At 44.4% G+C, this 20,719-nt stretch overlaps 1 protein-coding gene across 2 annotated transcripts; it reads left to right on the top strand.

Moving 5' to 3' along the window:
* The first annotated feature begins 4,044 nt into the window (after positions 1–4,044).
* HNMT (histamine N-methyltransferase) lies at positions 4,045–19,235 on the top strand. Of its 2 annotated transcripts, none has more exons than XM_015633943.3 (7): positions 4,045–4,162; positions 7,020–7,203; positions 8,115–8,167; positions 11,476–11,583; positions 14,951–15,081; positions 15,624–15,717; positions 17,968–19,235. In XM_015633943.3, exons 2-7 carry the CDS (start codon positions 7,067–7,069, stop codon positions 18,318–18,320), a joined length of 876 nt encoding a protein of 291 aa, XP_015489429.1. In that variant the 5' UTR covers positions 4,045–4,162; positions 7,020–7,066; the 3' UTR covers positions 18,321–19,235. The 2 variants fall into 2 exon arrangements, with proteins under 2 accessions (XP_015489429.1, XP_015489430.1); XM_015633944.3 differs by lacking the exon at positions 4,045–4,162 and adding an exon at positions 6,049–6,066.
* Positions 19,236–20,719: the final 1,484 nt, after the last annotated feature.

The following is a 20,719-nucleotide window of genomic DNA, read 5'->3' on the forward strand; positions in this document are numbered from 1 at the left end:
TTCTCCTTCTCCTTCTCCTTCTCCTTCTCCTTCTCCTTCTCCACCCCTCTGGTATGAAGATCTGTGTCAGTCCCAAATGTGAAAGGCCCAGGTGATGGTGCCTGTGTTGGATTTAAGGAGAAACAGTAAATCCTCACCCAGACCACACGGGAAATTCATGGGGTGCAGCTGTGGGGGAGAGCACTGCACCCACCCCAGGCTGCTGTAGGTGCCAAGCCCACCCCAAAGCTGTGGTGAGGATGGGGATGTTCAGACACAGCTGGGGCAGAGACAGCCGTGCTGCTTCCCCCAGGGCACCCCCATTTGTAAGGGCTGCTCCAAGGAGCTGCAGCAGGGAGGGGTGGCTGTGGCAAGGCCCCTCTGCCCCTCACAGGGAAGTCTGCACCCCTGGCCATGTATGTGTGCATGCAAAGCTTCGGAAATTTCCATTTTAATAAAAGTAACCTTGGAGAGCATGAGCAATAACCTGTCTGTTCTTTGGCACTGACAGTTCAGTTGTCCTGAAAAATGAGATTTTGCTAGCCCAGCGCAGAGCTCTTGTTATCATCCCCAGCTTACATCAGCGTGCTTTATTAGGAGACAGCAGAAATAATTCTTCAGACATTAAGCAACGTCTCGCTTCTGCTTTTATCAGGCTGCCCGTGTCTGATTACATCAGATCCAAAGGTAAGCCAAATAAACTCCTGGATCTTTGGACTCAGATATTTGGTCCATCTACAAATGCTTTGAAACCTGGTTACAGGGTAGAAATTAGAAAGTTCCTGTGCAGCCTTTCCTGCTTCTTCTGCCTCTTTCCAGTTTCCTGGATCTGACCCACATACTCTGTAGTCCTGTGTTATTAAGGCAGGATTACACATGGATCCATCTCCTGAGCTCAGCTTTTCTCAGCTGTGACTGCAGCCTCTGGTCCCTGCTCCAAAGGGATGGATCTTCCCCCAGGGCAGGGTCACTGCAGCCATTGATGAGGGATGGTCTATTCCAGCCCTCCCATCCCTCCTGAGAGAAAATCAACATTGCACAGCTTTCATCTAGTGTCTTCACATGTAGGCAGCAGCCAGTCCCCAATATCCTGCTCACACCCTGGTTTTTGCTAACTTAGATGGGACTTTTCATCTCTGAAGGCATCAACAGATCCACCAGTTACCACAGCTCTTCTAAATCATCAGTGGATAGTTTTTTTCTGCTATTTCCACTTCTGCCATGGGTCTGATGAGGCTGTTGGAGCTTGTGGATCATCACAGATTTTCTAGAGGAAATCCTGTGCTGCTTCTGGGCATGGCTGGTGGCATCCTGGGAGCCTGGAGCAGGGCATGATCCTCTCTCCCTTTCCTCCACCTGAGGGCTGTCTCCTAGTGAAGCATGCATGGAGGAAAATAATTCAGTGATTCATTTGGACCAAGACCATAACCTTTAACTCCTTTCTCTTTCTTCCCAGAGTATAAATTTTCAGTCCAAAGCCACACAGACGTACTCCAGAGAAGGAAATAATCTGCAGATGTTGGCTGTTCCCAGCTCTTGACTCACCTAAGAGTCCAGTGACAACAACTTGTGTCCTTGCCAGGTTCCCAGGGGGGCTTGTCTTACAACTTTGTATTTTAGTATTATTCTACAGTTGGCCAGGTACCTACAGAGCAGTGAATTGTCCCCTGAACTGTCATGACAGAGAAATGTTTAATATGTAATGGTGATTATTTCCCAAATATTAATGCCCTCAGGGCTTGTGGGATTTCCTTTCAATAACTCAGCCTCTTGCTATCTAGCACAGTGCTGTATGTAGGAGGACACATGGTAGAATGGGACAGGAGGGTTTTTCATTAATGAATATTAAGAATCTGTGGCTGCCCCATCCCTGGAAGGGCTCAAGGCTGGGTTGGATGGGGCTTGGAGCAGCTTGGTGTAATGGAAAGTGTCCCTGCCCATGGCAGGGTTTGGAATGAAATGATCTTTAAGGTCCCTTCTAACACAACTATTCTTTGATTCTGTGATGGTTCTATGATGTCAAATAGTGTATAACCCCCTTAATGAACAAACCCACGGATCTGCCAGTGTGTAGCCATCTCCTCTGCAGGGTGTCACTCTACAGAGTGACTCTGGGCTCCATCCTGGCCCTTGTCCCTGCTGGTTCACAGCCTCTGGCTCGGTGTGGCCCTGCCCTGGGCACAGGGCAAGGCACTGCTGCAGCATCCCCAAATCCCCATTGTCCCTGCAGCAAGGCAGCACTGAGCACACATCACACTGAAATGGCTGGGGTTTCACTAAAATCTCACCAAATGTGTCCCCGGGGGAAACTAAAAAAGCAAATTAACAGCAGCATCTTTTATTTTCATAACACACTTAAAAGCACCAGATGCATATAATCTTTATTTTTGCCTCTCTAAACTTAGGCTTTCATATTAAATAGCAACTGGCACTTGGAAAACCCATTATTTAATGTTCTACAGAGGGAAAAAAGTGTGGACCAGATGCACTGAGTTTATTTTCCTCAGACCAGCTTGCACAGCTTTGGTGATAGCAGTTAATACAGATTTCTAGAACTGCAGAGAAAACCAACTACCACTGATCTTGCTGTTCAGCTATGTTTGAACAGCACTGCTTATCACCAATACAGAGGGAGGACAGAGTTCCCTGGGTGGGAGCCGTGGCTGCAGAAGGGACATTTGCTGGGACACTGCAATCCAATGGAGGCCAGCTTGATTTGTACCTAGGGTACTTAGGGTTTCATTTTCCTCAAAACACTCCTTGAAAATAAAGCCAAAAAATTAGAGAACCTCAGAATGTTTTGGGTTCAAAGGGACCTGAAAGACCCCCTAGTTCTAAGCTCCCTGCCATGAGCAAGCGATTCCTGATTGCTGATTTGAAAGGGTGAAATTGTTTCTGGTCTCCTGGTTGTACCTGTGTGGATTTGGCGTCACTCTTTGAATCATATAATATGGTAAGTCCTAAACACTGTGGCATTGCTGCTCCTGGTGAGATCCTTGGCAAAAGGGCTTTGTATTTTATTCCCTCAAACTGGTGAGGAAACGGTGCTGTGAACAGAGAGAGAAAAAATTGCAGTGGGTGTTGCCTTCACACACAGTCGTCGTTCTGGCTGAACAATTTTAACTGTTGATATGAAATCTTCATTTGAGTAAACTCTCAGCTAAATGTCAAGCTGGAGCCATTCTCCCTGTAAGTGTGCCTTTGAAAGCATCATTATTAATATTACTGGGATTATTTTATAGGACTTTTGTCATGTGAACAGCTCATTTCTCCTTGAGCAGTTCATTTCTATATCTAACTCCTGAGGGAAAGCTTCTTCATTTAACTTAAAAAAATTCCCTCTTGCTAAAAACGGAGAAACAAAGAATAATTTGAGGCACACAGAGAGAAAATATGTGGTGTCCTGAACACCAAATCACAATGTGATAGCAGACACGGGTCAATGGTTTTATCCATACTTACGTTCCTTGAGATAAAACTGCTCCTAACAGGGCTGCAGAGGGTGCACACAACTTGGAAAATGCTTCTCATTGCTTAAGCTCTGGAAAGTGAGGGATAAGAAGAATATCTGCTGGCAAGAAAACCAGCTAAAAAAGCAAAGTTATCTATAATGGAAGGGTTCTGTAGGCAAACTGCAAATAATGCTGCCCATCGCCCCATGCCACACACAGAGACAATTATTTCCAATTTGTCAGGAGCTGCATTTCCTATATTAATATATATTCTATATTAATATATTTGTATCTTATATATTGTATATTATATATTATAGATATTATATAGATGTATTTCTATATTCCACTGGCAGGGCTTCATTTTTTCACCCCTACTGTGAGGAACCCAGGGTCAGAGCTCCGTGTGTGCGTGTTCCCAGGACAGGGTGGCCGTGCCGGGTGTGTCCTGGGGGACAGCTGGTGGGGACCGAGGGTGGACGTGGCTGTGTCAGGCTCGGAGCTGTCCCTGTGCCTGTGCCGGCAGCTGCTGCCATGTGAGCTCACAGCTCCGCTCCTTCCTCAGCCACCGAAACCTCTCGGTGACGCGGCCGGGCCGGGCCGGCAGCAGCGCCGGGAGCGGGGCTGCCTGGGGAGGTGGAGGCACGGAAAGGTGGCTGGATTGGGAGCTGGGAGCACATCCCAGGAGCTCAGCAGAGTCGCTCCCACATCCCTGCGGGGCACAGAGCCAGGTAAGTGCGGCTGGCTGGAGCAATCCCTCCGGAGCGATCCCGCTGCGGCCGGCGGCAGCCGGAGTCCTGCGCTGCTGAAGCCGACCTGCTGCAGACGGGCCGCGGCCCTGGCCACCCTCATTCTGCTGCTGCTGCTCGGGGAGCCTCCAAAGGCTTTCACCGGGAGTTTAAAGCAGGTTTCACTCTGCTGGCTCAAAGCAGGGTGGGATCGAGTAACCGCAGAATAAAGTGTCCGCTTTCCAAACTCCGCAATCTTTTTAGAGAGCCACGGTTAAGTTTCGATTATCACCGAAGGGAACATGCCCGAGGGAACGGTGTTACAAGTTTCTGTCGGCCTAATTCAGAAAACAATCCTGGCCTTCCTTCTCTTTACTCATTTTCAAAGTGAACTGGCCGCAATTCAAACAGCGAGAAACACAGAATGAAATAAATGGGGCAAATTCCAACAGCAAAAAGTGTAATGAAAGAAATGAGACAAATTCCTTGAACGTCACCCAACATAAAATGAATCTCAGCTGCTCATTAGACACTGCTGAGCAGGGGATGTTGGCAAATTAAATCAGGGGAAGTAGAGGGAGGTACAGGAAAAAGAGTCGATTATCTAAATCTCTTATAAACTGCAAAATGTTTTTTCAATATTGAAGGTAGTAAAAATATATTAGTGGCAAACAGCAAAGCATCCTTATGCACTTAAAATAAAAAGCAAGGAGTCAGGCATAGCAAAGGAATGGGTAAATACAAAGTACACCACTGTGTTTTCAGGATGGGTTAGCAGTGAGTATTTCTCATCCAAGGTAATCCAGGAGTTTCCTTCCTTGCTGTCTCTGAAAAAATTCCCACTTGGATTCCCCAGGTTAATTCAGATGTTGTTGGGTGTTTGAGTGCTGCTAATCTGGGTCAAGGAGGTGTTGTCAGAGGCAGACAAAGTTTTTTAAGCTCTCCCATCTGCTTGTTACCAATGTTGTACCAGCTTGTTTTTCATCTGTGCTCTTTAAAATGCTCAGTTTTGCTATTTTTTCACTTGAAAGTATCCTTGCTGTCTGAGCAGGTGGGGAACAGGAGTGTACCAAAGCCAGTCTGCCTTGGAGGCAGTATGGGTGGGAAATCAACCCTGGGACCTGCTCCAGAGGTCACCACTGGTCTTTGGGACTGCCCCAAGGAGAGCAATTATCAGGCATTGACAACTGATTATGAATTCTCAGCCATTGCCTACGGCTCTGGTGGCAGCACATGCTGGAGGAGGTGAATTGTCACCAAGCTTCACCTTGCCCCTTCCTGCAGGAACCTTGGGGATGTGAGGAGATTTGGCCCATGGGCTGCAAAACCAAAACAAGTCATGTCTTGGAGGTTACCTTTGTCACAGGCAGGGAAGGGAAATGGGCAAAGCCAAGCAGCTGATGTTGTCATTGGAAAGGGGGCAGGAGAGGGAGCTGGGCAGCTGTTCAGCATGATGGCTGTCCCTAGAAATAGTCCCTGGAAATAGTCCTCCATGCAGCAAAAGGAGAATAAGATGATGCTCAGGGAATGTGGCTATATCAGGAAGAAATTTTTCCAAGCCCATCTTTCTGCTGGTGTACCGGGGAGGAGATGGCACCACTGTGTATGACATTCTCATAAACAAGTTAGGAAGATGTGGCCTTGATGAGACAGGTATTGGGTGGGTGGAAAACTGGTTGCACAGTTAGAAAATTTGTCAGTTCACTACCAGAGAGGGAGGTGATGGCAAATATGGACTTGAGCCTTTGCTTTTGTTTCTGTTTACAGTTTGAAGGAGGGACGAGACTGCACTATTTGATGTGCAGTTGGGAGGGACCTGAGTGCAACAGAGGCCAGATTTATATTTCAAAGGGATGAGAGAAGCAGTCTGGAAAAAGCCCATGATTTGAATTCCAGTGGTCATGCTGGTGAGCGAAGGCAGTGGGTGCAGGGTCTCAGTGGGGCCAGGGAACCCATCCTGGCTGTGAAAGGAGCCAGTAAAACCAGCAGCTGGGAGGGTTTTTCTCTGCACTTCAGCACCTATGGCTGGAGGCTATCCAAAGGGAGCTGTAAGAATTACAAGAGGCTGGGATGTAACCTCTGCAGGAAAGCTAGAGGGGATGGTAAGAGACACCAAGGAGATGCAGTGCATCCTTAAACACGGGGCCTGTGAGGAGGGAGGAAGTTCCCTGTTCTCCTTGCCAGGTAGGACAAGATGTGATGAACTTAAAATTGCCATTTAAGAGAGGATAAAGACATCTTTGTGTATTTTTTAAGGTATAGACTGACACTTCCCTGGTAACATGCTTTGCCTTCCCCACTCCTGATTCCCTGTAAGCCTGGTTTAGCACATCTATTCCAGTAACTCACGTGGCTTTGGTGAATTAGCTACTTCACACACGGGAATTGTACCATTATCTTCAGAAAAACTAGAAAAATAAAGTGAATTTTTAAGGTTTTTATTGTTTTCACTCCGCCATCAGCATTCCCTTTAAGAACATCAAAAGATTAAAAAAACAGATAGAGACATCTGCCAGTGTCTCTGGAGATGAGTGTTGCACTTTCTTCTAATCCAGACCCAGCCTTTGGAGTCTCTCCACGCCTTCACAAAACAGAGGATTTTTTTTGTTTTGTATTTAAGAACCATAGAAAGACCCTTTCACTGTGTTTAAAGAGTCCTGTGTCAGCAGAGTTAAAAAATGCTGGCACTTGCTCTGCACAGATTAAAGATGATAAATTACCCTTTGCTGTTTGGAACCCATTTACAGCTTCTATTGCCAGGTTGTGTAGCACTCCGGGGGAGTAGCAGGGCCGGGGACGTGGTGCAAAGTCCAGCTGCAGGCTGGGTTTTCCCCTCCAGCACTTTTCATTCCTTCGCTAGCCCTGAGAAGAGCAGCAGAGAGCAGCCTGTCGCTCCTGACACCCAGCATGGCATCACCCATGAGGAGTTTGATCGGTGATCCTGACAGATACCTCCAGTCATTCCGCCTCTTCCTGGAGAGGTCCACGGAGCACCAGAGCATGCAGGAGTTCGTGGAGAGGCAGCTGCCGGCTGTGATAGCCAGGTAACACCCAGGTGACCACCCTGGGCCTGAGGACAGCCAGGGCCATGGGGTCCCAGTGGTGCTGGCCTCGGGGGGCTGCCTGTGAGAGGCAGATTGCTGTTCCCTGTCCCATCTGTTGGCCTCTGATAGGGCTTGGCTGGAGATGCCATGTGCACACACGGCGCTCGGGGACCGAGGCTCGCAAGGAGGAGATAAGGCTGCATTGTTCCCCTGCACACAAACACAGCTGGCCCTGAGTCAGTCTGAAATGCAGGAACAGATACTGCCTTCTAATATCAAACTTGATTGAAAGCAGCTTTTTAAAAGTAAGCTTTTTTCAGGTAGTATTTAGGGTTTCTCTGGGACGGCTGGATGACGCTCCTGCTTTGCCTGCCAGTGTGTGTCCTTTGCTGGACCCCTCACTTTGCAGGCTGGCTCGGGAGCAGGCAGCCAGCATCAAATCCTGGCTCTGGGGAGCCTCTTCTCAGCACTCAGGGTTTCACAGCTCTGCAAAAGCCTCACTCAGGGGTTTTAGGAGCATTACATTCTCCCCTCTCCCTCCCCATTTTGAATAATGCAGAACTTTTACCAATAATTTTTAAGCTGCTGGTCCAGACCCAGAGGGCTCTGTGTTCCTCAGAGCACAAACATGGAGAAATCATGTACTTGCTTCTGCTTGTATTCCCTCATAACAAAAGCAAAATGCCACCTCTACAAACTGCAAAAATATTTGGAAATCATGAATATCCAGAGGGAAGGGTTCTGAATCTGATCCCTCCTGCCCATCCACAGGCTTGCCTGTGTGCACACACATTACATTTGGGTTTTGCCCTGCAAATTTTAGTCTCAATGGGATCTCCAGTGTCTCACATCCTGCATGGAACCCACTCTACTGGGCAGCTCTCTGAAAATGTATAAATAATGTTTTTCAGTGTTGGAAATGGGAAGTCTACAATCAATGTTCTAAGCGTTGGTGGTGGATCAGGTATGTATGGAGTTCAATATTGATATGTTTTTCCATTTTTTTTTAATTTTTTTTTTAAAGAATAGAGGACTAAAAATGCAAAAGGAGCAGAATGGGAAATAAGTCTTTCCTTGATACGTCAGTTCCAGGGGACAGGTGGTGTTAGCTGGTGTGTGACCACATCATCTGAAAACAGCTTGTGTCTTCCCACTCTGATTCTTCTATGTCCTCCACAAAAAAACTCACCTTCTACACTGCCACTCCTCAAAGGCAGAGAGAAGTTTGAACTGCTCCATAGGGTTTCTACATAGAAAAAACCCCAAACAACCAACCCCCCCAAACAAAACAAAAAACCCAAACAAACAAAAGAAAAAAAGAAAATCAAAACCCCAAAAGCCCTCTCCCAAACCCCAAACGAATGTCTTAGATTGCTCAGAATATTGCATTTTTACCTGAATTACAACTATTCTCCCCTGCAACTCTTTACTGAGGTGATAACTCCCATCATTGCTCTGTGACAGCCATGGCTCAGTTCTGCTTTTCCTGTAGGTTTTTGCTGACCAGTCCCAATGTGCTGCTGTCCCCCAAAACACTGGAGCTGAGCATAAGCTCCAGAAGAAATCCAGAAGAAATCACAAATAATAAGTCTTTTATCTTAAGTTCACTGAGTGGAAAAACAATACCAGTAAGATCAAGTGGCTTCTTTTCATTAAATCCCTGCCTAAGTGCCCCCATAATTAAAACCTATGTTTCCTTCTCTGCCCATTAAGTCGCCACACTTAAATTTTATATGAACAGTTAATCTAGTTTAAATGCTGTAGTCATGCCGTCACCAAGACTAACCTCAGTTTTGTCAGTCTCTCCTCCATAGAGTAATTGTATGTAAATGGTGGGCATTAGTTATAAAACAGTGTGACAGAGCAGAACATTGCTCTCCAAATGAAACCATTCTTCTGAAAAAAAGGGCAGGGGAAGGGGAAGGGGAAAGGGAAGGGGAAGGATGGATGTTTTTAACAGGAGCACTTATTGTGGTGCTTCAGTCCCTGGACAGAGACAGTCCAGTTTACCATCAATCAATAATGGGTAGGCAAAGCTCACTTTGTGATGTACAAAATCCCCAAATCACCCACTCCATCTGCTCACTGGTTTGTTCTAACCACGGGTCCTTGTGAGGTTAGGAGGGAGGGATTCCCAGATCCCTCCAGCTGATCCTGGCTGGTGTGGGAGGAGGCACGGAAGGAAAGCATTTCCTCTCTGCTTTTCCAGCTCGGGAGACAAGAACCCATTAACTGCAGCATCCTATCCCATTACACCCCCCCAACACTGCAGCCGCTGCCTTATTGAGTTCTCACTCCAGCGTGCCTCATTCTGTACCTTTAAAAACCATAAAAGTCATCAGCGCTGCTATAAAGTAGCAACTGGGCTATAAACTATCCCGTTACGTAAAATGTTTAATTAGAAACTTAATGGTGAACATAGTGGTAGCCTTTAAAAGGTAATTGTGTTGGAGAGTTTAAATAATTCGGATAGCCTAATTGCCAAATTGTTGATAATGCAAGCTGCCACCGATCTGACTGTAAAATGCCTCGGGACACTTGTTTGCATATAAAAGAGCTCAGTGAAGTCAGTTAAGGCTGTAGATTAACTTATGAATCAAAGGGGTGGGTTTTTTTGGTTAAAAACAGTACAAGGGTGATTTGGCCACACAAGAGTAGAAGGGAATATATTAACCTATCTGTGTATGGAAATACAAAATTCTATTTATTTATTTTTAATCTGGACCTGCACAGCCTTTTCAAAGAATTAAATAATTTTATGGAAAGTTGGTAAAGCAACCAAAAATCAAACTATTGCAGTAGTTCATTACAAACTCTGTGTTCCCAAATTTTACCATGGTGGACTACAGACCACAGGGCTTGCAGTGATAGCAAAGCTGCAGCTATTTCTGCTGCCTCAGAAATTCAATTTCCTTCCCTCAAAGAACATGCTTCCAGAGATGCCAGGCAAATGTGGTGCTGCTGGTTGCTTTCAGGAAGACACAAAAGGCTGAAAAAAATGCAGCTCTTCCTCACTTTGTATATTACATCCTCTGGGCATTAATTTAGTAATTTAGTGCCCAGTGTTTTCTTGTTCCTCAAATATTCTGCACGATGAAGCTAATGCTGAATGAACTCCCAGCCCCTGGTGGGAATCCAGGGCTCTGAAAATGATGAGGGTGGGCAGAGGCTGTGCAGGATCTCCTCCCACAGCCCCTCAGCAGGGGCCTGTCTGGACATCAGGGTGGTCTTCCTTCAATACAAAATTTTGTTTATTTGTAGGGAATTTTATAACATGAAGTTTTGTGCAAGCACAAGTAAATCTTCCAGGACAAAGCTCAACATTTACTTGTAACACAACCCCTGGATCTATTATTCACTGTAGTTACCCTCTGTCTCAGTCTTTCTTACCTTAATTGATTCTGATGTTATTTTTTCCACCTAAAATCTATCCAAGTACAATAAGCAGAGGTTGGAGAAAGTTGAGCAAGCCAGCAGGATATTGTCCCTGGACCCATGCCTCAGTCAGAAATATCATTCCCCTGAGTTTCCTGCATTGCAGATGGGGTGAAATGGCTGAGAATGATGGAGCTATTTTTAAATTTTGAAATCTTGGATCTACTGGTACATCCATCAATAAAATAATTACAGCTGGCCTGAGCAGTGTTTAGAGAGAACTCTTCCCCAAAAAAAACTTGAAATACAGTCATCTCTGGGGTATTCTGTAAACAAGGGTTAGCTAAACACAAATGGTATGAGCTCTATTCATCATGCTTTTGGGAAAAGTCACAGGACACATAACGACAAACAGATATGAATATTGTCTCTTTTTCCAGTGTAAACACATATTCCCATTCCCTCCCCTACATGACCTTGTAACCAGTGAGGTGCCTGGCTAAAAATGTTCCTACTGACTCCTAAGAAATCCTGCCAAGTTTGGAACCATCAGAACTGGCACCATGAGAGTTGTGTAGGATCTCCCCTCGAGGTTATACCATGTCCAGGAAAAAAGAGGTCAAGCATGACTGTGTCTGGTTTTCCCTTGGCTGTGGTGCCAGTCAGAGAAAAGAAATGAAGAGAGTTAGGGTTGATATTTACATTTTTCTCAAATCCTAGAGCTCAATCTTCAGTTACAACCTACTGAGAATACAAAGCAGCTGCTTGGACCTGTGTGGTGCATCTGTACAGAAATGATAGAAGTCAATCTGCCAGGCTGGGGATGTGATGGTGGTGGAGATTTCCCTTGCCTGAGCTTTGTTTTCATTCTCTGTTTTGTGTCTCCTGCTTCTTTAGGTGAGATGGACTTGCAGATCCTCTCAAAAATCCGAGCCAGATATCCTGGGGTCACCATCAACAATGATGTGATAGAACCAAGTGCTGACCAAATCTCCAAGTACAAAGGTATTTTTACATTAAATAAATTAAATTTACATTAATTATTTTACATGCATTAGAAAGTGTTGAAAGGTAGATGACTCTATGTTCAAATTCTTTATTGTCAGAACTGTCTCTTAAAAGTAAAAATATTCAAAATGTCGTGCTTTTTTTGCCATCATTGCTTCTCAACGATGTTTACTCTCATTAAACTCTTTGTCTTTCTGCAAAGAACTCTGCATGGCAAATGCTTGGCTAGACTGACTTTAAAAGCTGAACAAGGTGGGAAGTGTTGGGTGGTTGTATGGAATGGGGTGAAATCCCTGCATTTCAGAAAGTTTTTCTGCTTCAACTTGTGTTGAATCAGGATCCTTCCTCAGCATCAAAGGGAAAATTTTAGTGTCTCATGGTAATTCTCCCACATCTTAGAAATCGTTTCCAACAAGTAACTAAACCTCACAGTGGGGCGCTAAATTAGTTCCCAGGCTTTGAATTAGAAAACACGGAGAGGAAAGCAGGAGTGATAGGAAAGTGTGCTCTGAGGCTCAGAGCTTCTCTCCTTCCCGCAGCCCAAAGGTCTAAGCAGCGTTCCTGAAGGAAAAGGAAGCATTTTCCGAGGAGGATTGAGTGTTAACGAGGGTACTTTGATCAAATTGCCCTACAAAGTGAGCATTAAATAGTTTGTCACAGTTTGATTATCAGAATTCACCCCTCAGGTGCTCCTGGTGCAGAGGGAGGTGACACCAGCCCTGAGCACACCTTGGCGGAGAGCTGCTGAACCCATGTGCCAGCCAGAAATGAACTTCATCAGCTGAGTCCCTTGCTGGAAACGCTCCAAACCATAGTAAATACCAGGCTGTAAAACCACACTGTAAATCTCCAATCCTGCTCTTGCTTAAGTCCTTAAAAATGAAGCATTGACATTGTGAACCGGCTTGTGCAAGTCCAAAGGAAAAAAAAGCAACAACCCCTTTCTCCCTGCAGAGGTAGCTCAGAATCACTGGAAGCACCAAAGGCTCCCAGGAAAAACCTAATTTTTTTGTATCTTTCTCAATTTAACACAGATCTTATTTTTTAAAAGATGCCTTCTGCAAAATCCCTGGAGCTTCTACATTGCTGCTGAAATGGTGAAGGGTGGGCAACACAGCATCTTCTCTGTTTATAGGACAGTTTGTGCACTTGAACAAAGATTTTCTGTCCTGTCTGGGCCACACTGGGCTGGATTTGCTCTGAATCTTCCCAGTGGTCCTACCATCTAACACCAATTAACTGGCAGTCCTATCCTACTGCATTGAGTTTCTTTCCAGAAGAAAGTTAAAGAAAATATAAAATGTTGTCCTTATTCCAAGTTTTACGCTAAACTAGAAATTAAATATTCATCTCAATTTTTTTCTTTAAACTCTCTTATTTGGTAATTAATCATGTCCCCAGTAGCTACCATTAATTAGGTTTCTGAGGCCTAAGATTTTCTGTAGAGAATTAGGAGCATTATCTGCTCCTCTGAGGATTCAGTAGTTATGTTTTCTGCCTCACCAAATGCTTTCTCCGTGGGAAGGAGAAGCTGAGCTCACGAGAGAAGCTCCCTACTGGGATGTGCAGTGATGACAAACTCAGGTTTGTCTTAAGCTCTGGCATGTGATGGAGGCTTTCCTCAAAGCCTCGTGGACAGGCTGTGGTTTTCCTTCATTCCTGGTGGAATCCCTTGGTGGCCATGGTTGGAGTGTTGGTGGCCCCAGGCCTGAGCTGTATCACCAGTGCAGGCAGCCCAGTTCTGGTGGCACCCATCAGGTACACAACCAGCTTCTGGCTGGGAACAGAATCTGGGGTGAACCCAGGGGAAAAGGTAGGAAAACTTTTCATAATGGCTTCAGATGAATATTAAAGCAGAAATTTACCATAATCCCGTAATGAATTTGCACTTCCTAGAATTTGGATTTCAAAGGCCCAGCCTGGAAAGCAATTCAGTTTCCTTCCCTGTTCCTCCTTGCAGACAGACCAACAATTAAACTGAACCAGCTTGCCCCAGATTATTGGTGAGGGGACAGCATCTGATTCTGAGTTTAGAGGAGCAAATTAAATCTGAACTGCCAGTGCTGGGGCCGGTGGCTGATAACTGGAAGCTAACAGAGTAACAGTGGCAGTGTCTGAAAGGGGTGGCCACTTTCCAGCCCCAGAAGAGAGGAGATAAGCTCTGATGGAGCATTTCTCATCTGCCTGATGGGGATGTGTCCAAATCAGAGCCCAGGAGGAGAAACATTGTCATTAGTGGTGTAAAGGCACTGGTCTTAGCAAGCCCTGTTGTTCTGAACATGTGCTCTGTAGCTAAGGCTCAGCCTGCCCTTGGGCCATGTAAGTTTTAAATTGATGCTAACTCCAGTGAAGCACAGGAACTGAATCAGGGCCTGCTTTGTCCTGGAGCAATCCTGAGTGCCAGGCAGCATCGCAGTCAGATGAGCTCCATATGCCAGCAGATGGACATTAGTGTTCCAGCATCCCCTACGTTATGAAATTATCTCTCAGTTTTGCTCCCATAAAAACAAAGGGAATGCAGCAATGAGCCAGGCCTTCAGTGTAACTTATTCTTTGAATCCACCTCTCCAAATTTCTGTTTTCCTCAGTTACTGATGTGCAACTGAGGTCTGAAGATGCCATGTGTCACTCCTTAAAGCTCTTTGCTTTAAAACACTGTTGTCCCTTTTGCCTGAAGGAGTTGGTCAGAACTGTAGGATTCTGAAAAATTGTTTCAACACAGAAGCAGCTGAATGTCAAGAGATCGATCCTTGCTTTTGGAACAAAGCTCCTTCCCTCTCCTACCACTCCAGTTACACAAATTCAGAAGAGGACATTCACTTTATCTGCCCTTCTCAACCTCTTAATTGTACTTCTCAAGTAACCCCCTGCTTTGATCCATCCTTGAGCACTTGTTTTTATTTGGGGAAAAACCCCCACTACGACTCCTGCTTATCCATGTGGGTTTTGTGTGGCACATAATTAATTGCTGGGGCTATCAGTCCTATTATTAGCCGTGAAATGTGAAATGTGCTGCTCGAGGCCTCCTAACAATTGGTCCCAGTCAACATCTTTTAATTCAGCTTGAGCCAGGCATGGGAAAGAAATTGCCTTTTTCTTTTTTAGCTCAGGTAAACACCAGAGGAGCCCAAATGAGGGAGCAAAGGGAAAAGCATTAGACTCTCTTAAGATTTTGTCCTGTAAAGCCCTCTAATGCCTTCTCCTCACAAATGGGCTCAAGGTTTTAGATATTCCACTGTTGTGTTAAGCTGGTACCAAAACTCTCTATCTAAATATGGTTTTTGAATGTATTAAAGCTTTGAGTAGAAATCAGCCCCATATTTGCAATTGAGATAACTCTGTCCTGCCTTCTCCTCTATTTCAGAGCGTGTGGCTCAGGCATCAAACCTCGAGAACACAAAGTTTACCTGGCACAATGAGACAGCTTATGAATATGAAAGTCGAATGAATGCAGAAAAGAAGACTAAAAAATGGGACTTCATTCACATGATCCAGGTAAGAGTCTCTGCAAAGTAAATGTTGTCAAACACTCAGCTGTTAAAAGTATGCATGAAGCATGTGACCTCATTATCCACTCATAGGGGAAGAAAGGTGAGTTTACTTCCCAGTAATTTGAAGTGCTTTAGCATAAATGAACTGCAAAAATGAAAAGCAGCTTTGAGCACAGTAGTCCTATTAACTGGGCTGTGGGTGGCAGTCAACTAAGAATACATTTTAGCTGGTGTCTTCAAAAGCTCCTTGTCCTCTCCATGAAATTGTCTTTGTATGTCCAAGTTCACTGGAGCTTTCACTGAAGAAAGGCAAATCTCTTTATCTCAGGTTGTTGAATGAGCATGAGCTCGGTCCTGGCAGTGCAGGCAGGGCATGAGAGCCCTGAGCCTGAAGTGTGAACCCACTGCCCACACCTTCCTAATGTGCCTCATTGTCCCTGCTTTTCTGTCAGGATTGTCCCCATCTGGTTCCTTTTGACAGTGGTTCCAGTTAGAATAGTCACCAGGGTGGCACTGTGTGTCTCTAAGCATTTCTGCTTTTTCCAGATGCTCTATTATGTGAAAGATATCCCAGCAACTATCCGGTATTTCCACAGCCTCCTGGAATCGCAGGGGAAGCTCCTCATTATCCTGGTGTCAGGTGAGAGCTGCTCCACCAGCACTGCTTGGTCAGGAAAGGGCTCTCAGGCTCTTTGGGGTTCCTGTGTGTACCACAGGCTATGGAGGTGAACAGACATCCCCCAAAACCTTCACACTGTGTCTGCATGGCTTGTAAAGACCAAGGATTTATGAGCCAAAACCCCCACATCATGAGCACAAAACATCTTTCTCTGCCCTTGCCCATCCTGCAGCCTGTCTGGTGATGGATGACAGCAGAGGCCCCGCAGCAGGAGAGGCTCCATCCCACAGCTCTCACTCACAGGAGCCCTTCAGCCTCTGCTGTTTGCTGGAAAAGGCTTTCCAGGCTGGCCACTGCATTTTCTCTCCCAGAGTCTTGTGGCATTAAACAAACGGCTACAGAGGGGCTCGGAAGTGCCATACAGCAGGTGTTGGAGCACATATGGTTCATTTTCTTTTCAAACTGCCCATTTCCTTAATACCATCATTTTAGGTACAAAACAGCGTTCTTAGGCTGTTTCAGATCTCATAGAGATGCTCTGTGGTCAATCCAGCAGGAAAATGTTGGAGTAAACGACAACCTTTAAATACTGTGGGCAAGGTATGCCAGAGACAGTGCAATGGTGGAGTCTAATTTGACTCTAGAAAGCCTTTAATTTGCCTCAAAAGCTATGGAAATTTCAGCTGTGTAAACAGTCACATCTAACAACTCTGAAAGGTATGTTAAGCATTATTTGTTCAGAGGTTTAAGCTTAATTTCTCACTGAATTTGGCCACCTCTGCAAACGTGATGAAGTTCCTTTTATTTTGTTCACAAAGGATCCACTATGAAGTGACACTTCTGACCTGAATTCATTAAACTACTTTTTTTCCCCCCAAATGCTTTTGGTTTGAAGTGTTTTCAAGCAGTTTACTACAAGAAATCTGTATTTAAAATGATTTTTAAAAACTATTCATGTTCTTTGGCTGAACTAGAATAGATTGTAATATCAGACTATTGCTGATTACCTGCATATAGTTAATTAAAACTCTTTTCCAGTTGTTTAACCTGTCCTTTTGGATATTCATAAAATGTGAATATAGGAAAGAACCTGTGCCTATTCAAAATTAAAATGATTAAAGTTCTGAGTTCATTAAGAGCATTTGAAATCCTCTCTGGGCAGATGACTGTTTTCTGATGGAGCAGAAATTGCTGGGGGCAACAAAAAAAGCAGGAGAGTGAGGAGCAGGACTCAGAACAGCAGAGAGGAAAGGGAGGGGAAAACCTTGAGGAAAGCAAGAGAATAGAGAGGGGAAGGAAGTGCCATGAGAATGAGCACTGAAGGAGTTACTGAAAGATCATCAGAACAAAGCTCATCTCACAAAAGGTAATGTCATCTGCAAGGCAAACACATCAGGGTGTGTTAATTAAAAGGCAGCCTGGGAGCAGGGCTGGGAGCAGAGGGCTGGGGTCAGTCTGTGGAGGCTGCAGGGAGAGCAGGATGTGCAGGGGCTGTGGATCTGTTGACAAAGCCTTGCAAACAAAAGCAGTGCCATATGCTGAGCCTTCCGAGAGCCATTAGAATAATGCTGCGTTCAGGTGGGGGATAATTGCTCGGCTCAGAGATGGCACTGAGTCACACAACACTGACACCAGCACATTTCCTGCAATTAGTGCTCTGCATTCAATTTCCACCAGGTGAAAGAAAATATTGTAGCGTCTCTTCTAAACACCAAATTGTTTATTTGACTATAAATAACTGTTTGCAGATAAAGCAACTGTAAAACCACGAGCAACTGGTTTAGTACCTAGGGAGAATTATTGTTGTAACTTTCAAGAGCTGCTCAAAGTTATTTTCATCCTGTCCAGTCATTCTGAGTAATCCTTCTAAAAATTATTCACAGTAGAAATACCAAATCAGAGATCCAGGCTGGGGGTAAATAAAGATGTGAAGATGTATGTGAGGACTCTTCAACTTACCCATCTGATTTGCTTTATAAAATGTCTCTTGAGAGAGCTACACAAGTGTGAGCTGCTCTGGCCTCAGCTGGAGGCTCAAGGAGGGGTGCTGGGTATTTTCCAGGGTATTTTCCCACCCACTCCTGCAGCCCCCAAACCTGAGGAACAGAAGCAGGGAGGCAGCCAACTCCACCATGCCCCAGGACATGACCCAGCTCTGGAAAGATCCCACTTGCAATGATGGCAACTGCTTAAAAACCCAGATAATCAAATCTGCTTTCAAAGAGTGTTTTTCCTTAACTCTGAGTGTTTTTCTGGTTGTTTATCTCTCAGGGAAGAGCGGCTGGGAAACGCTGTGGAAGAAGTATGGGTCTTCTTTTCCTTTAGATCTTTGCTCTTTTGTTTCCTCTGCTGATTTGCCAAGGATGCTGGATTCAGCTGGGCTGAAGTACCAGCTCTACGAGCTCCCATCCCACATGGACATAACGAGCTGCTTTATTGAAGGGGACAAAGATGGGGAGCTCTTGCTGGATTTCCTGACAGAAACAGTTGATTTTGCTAAAACTGCCCCTCCTGAACTAAAGCATCAGGTAATGGAAGAGTTAAGAAAGCCTGGGTGCAGTGAAATCAAAGATGGGAAGGTGATTTTCAGGAACAACCAGGGTGCAATAGTGATTGAGCCATGAGTTAACCTCTTCTCCTTGATCCAAGGCAAAGAGATACAAACTCTTAACAGCTGAAATGCATTCTTTAATCTTTTATAAACAGCTTACTTTACTTCAGCACTAATAATAATTTTTGGAACTTGTTAAGAAATCAGGATTAACATTTGCTGTTATAAGATAGCTTTAATACTTGATTACCTCTACATTAACCTATGAATGTGTTACTCACCAGGCAGTAAATGGTGCTTTATCATACAGATGTTGTGTATGATATATATGAGCTATAACTCAGGCCATCCACTGCAGAAACCTAACCATTTCCTAAGGAATAATCCAGAACTACACGTGATTCCACCATCTTCATTGAAAAACCCTCTGCAGACTAAAAAAGCAAATTGCAATTTCTTGGTGCAGCTGGCAGGAGCCCAGGCTCAGAGTGACCAACATTGGGTGGATCTTTGATGGGATTTCTTGAGCTTGTGGATTCAAGATCTCATACCTGCAGCTAGGGCAAAAGTGACCTCACCTGCATGCTCAGTGCTCCTGCCTCTGGAGCACCTCTGTTTAATGGCACTGCTTCCCCTTTCTGTATTTTTACTTTGTGATGTGTCTGCAGAGCCAGTTGTGTGCCAGGTCCATAGTGGCACTACAAGGGGGAAGCAAGGGGAGATGGTTGAGGCACAGGGATTATAACAATTACATATACAGGGATTGTAACAATTATATACACAGGGATTATAACAACTGTCCTGGAGAGGTGGACTTCAGTGGTGAGCCCTGATGCAAAGGCTTTGTTAAGAATCAGCTGCTGCAGTCACACAGAGCTTTTTTTTGTATTTTTAATTAACCAAAAAAATCATTCTAGTCCCAGCCTTCCCCTAGCCTGTGAGCTTTGTAATAAGGAAAATGTAAAAATAAACTCTGATACCAAAATGACTGGTTCCAGTAGCATTTTTTCTTTTTTTTTTTTCCATTTTCAATGGCATTGTGTCAGGTAAATTTGTTTACTATACAGGGTATTCAGCAAGAAGGGGTTTCACCTCCTCAGCCTCTTCTCCATGTGAGGCTGTTGTGGTTGATGCATTTGATTTGCTAAATGATTTTATAGTTTTCAGAACTGTTTTCTCTCTACAAGGCACAATACATAGTGGGATTCAATAGAGTCGCTTGAATGGATTTAACAGCCTGAATACTCGATTTATCCCCTGAGACAGGTGTGATTTCTGCCATTGAAATAATTTGATTCAGTGTTGAAATGGTTTACTTTAGGTAATACTTTAGCTGCAAGGAATTCTGTTTTATTTTTGCACACACAGTTCTGATACAATATAGATTATTAGTGATTTGAAGTGATTTCAGGAGATCATATTGGGTGTAATGGCTGTTTATTTTAGGGCAAGTATTTGAAGCACAAACTTTTCCTGGTGCTCAGATGTTAATTCTGGTGTAACCTAGAATGTTTTCATGATAATCTTCTGTTGGACAGAGCAAAATCTATGACCACTTTACCCTGTTCTGTGCACAGGCTCCTTTGTTAGAAGACCTCAGTGTATCTGTGAGCTGTGGTGGTCAAGTGCCAGAGCAGGAAAGAAAGAAAATCTCTCATTACAACAGATTGCTGCATGCATTTCTAATGGGAAACAAATTAAAGTTACATTTATTTTCATGGCTCTTTTGGGCTGTCAGTGACCTTTTCTAAATGGTGCTTGCAAAGCAGGTGACTGCTGAATATTGCCACATCAACCCTGTCAGGGGTGAGATATCTCAGGGAGCCACAGAAATGCCAGAACAAACCAAAAAAACCCTAATCCAGCAACAAAACCCAGCAATAAGATGGCCTTGCATATCTTACTGTTATATTGTTTATCAGACTTAAAAACAAACCCAACAAAATGAGAAAAAGGAGTTTTAGCAGGTTTGGAGGAGGCTTGTTCTGAAAATGTGGGAGAGAGCTGGAAAGATGAGAAGCAGCAGAGGTGATCAGGAGAGAAGAGAGGAGGATTTGACCACACACACACACACACAAATATTCAGTATGAATGCACAGGGAGCTTCTTTCCCTGTTTTTCTTCTAAGGGGAATTTAATTAAAAACTGGGGGGGAAAAATACAGTCAACTCCATTCTGTATCTTGCAACAGCTTGTGTTAAGGGGCTGGGGGAAAACTGAATCAGCAGAGCACCCTTAAGGGATAAATTAGTTTTAATTTTAAATTTGTAACACACTCACACATTTTCAAGAAGCAAGTACTTTAAGTATTATTTAGAAGGAGATGAATGTGGGGAAGCACAATTTTATGCTCATTTTACCATAAAAACTGAAAGACATTTTGTAAATCTCTCAAACAACTTCCTAATAGAGTGGAGAACCACATTTTCATGCCAGAACCACCCTTAATTGTATAGTGAGACACTGCTATTC

Source organism: Parus major, chromosome 7 (genome assembly GCF_001522545.3).
Source record: "Parus major isolate Abel chromosome 7, Parus_major1.1, whole genome shotgun sequence".
Lineage (NCBI taxonomy): Eukaryota > Metazoa > Chordata > Aves > Passeriformes > Paridae > Parus > Parus major.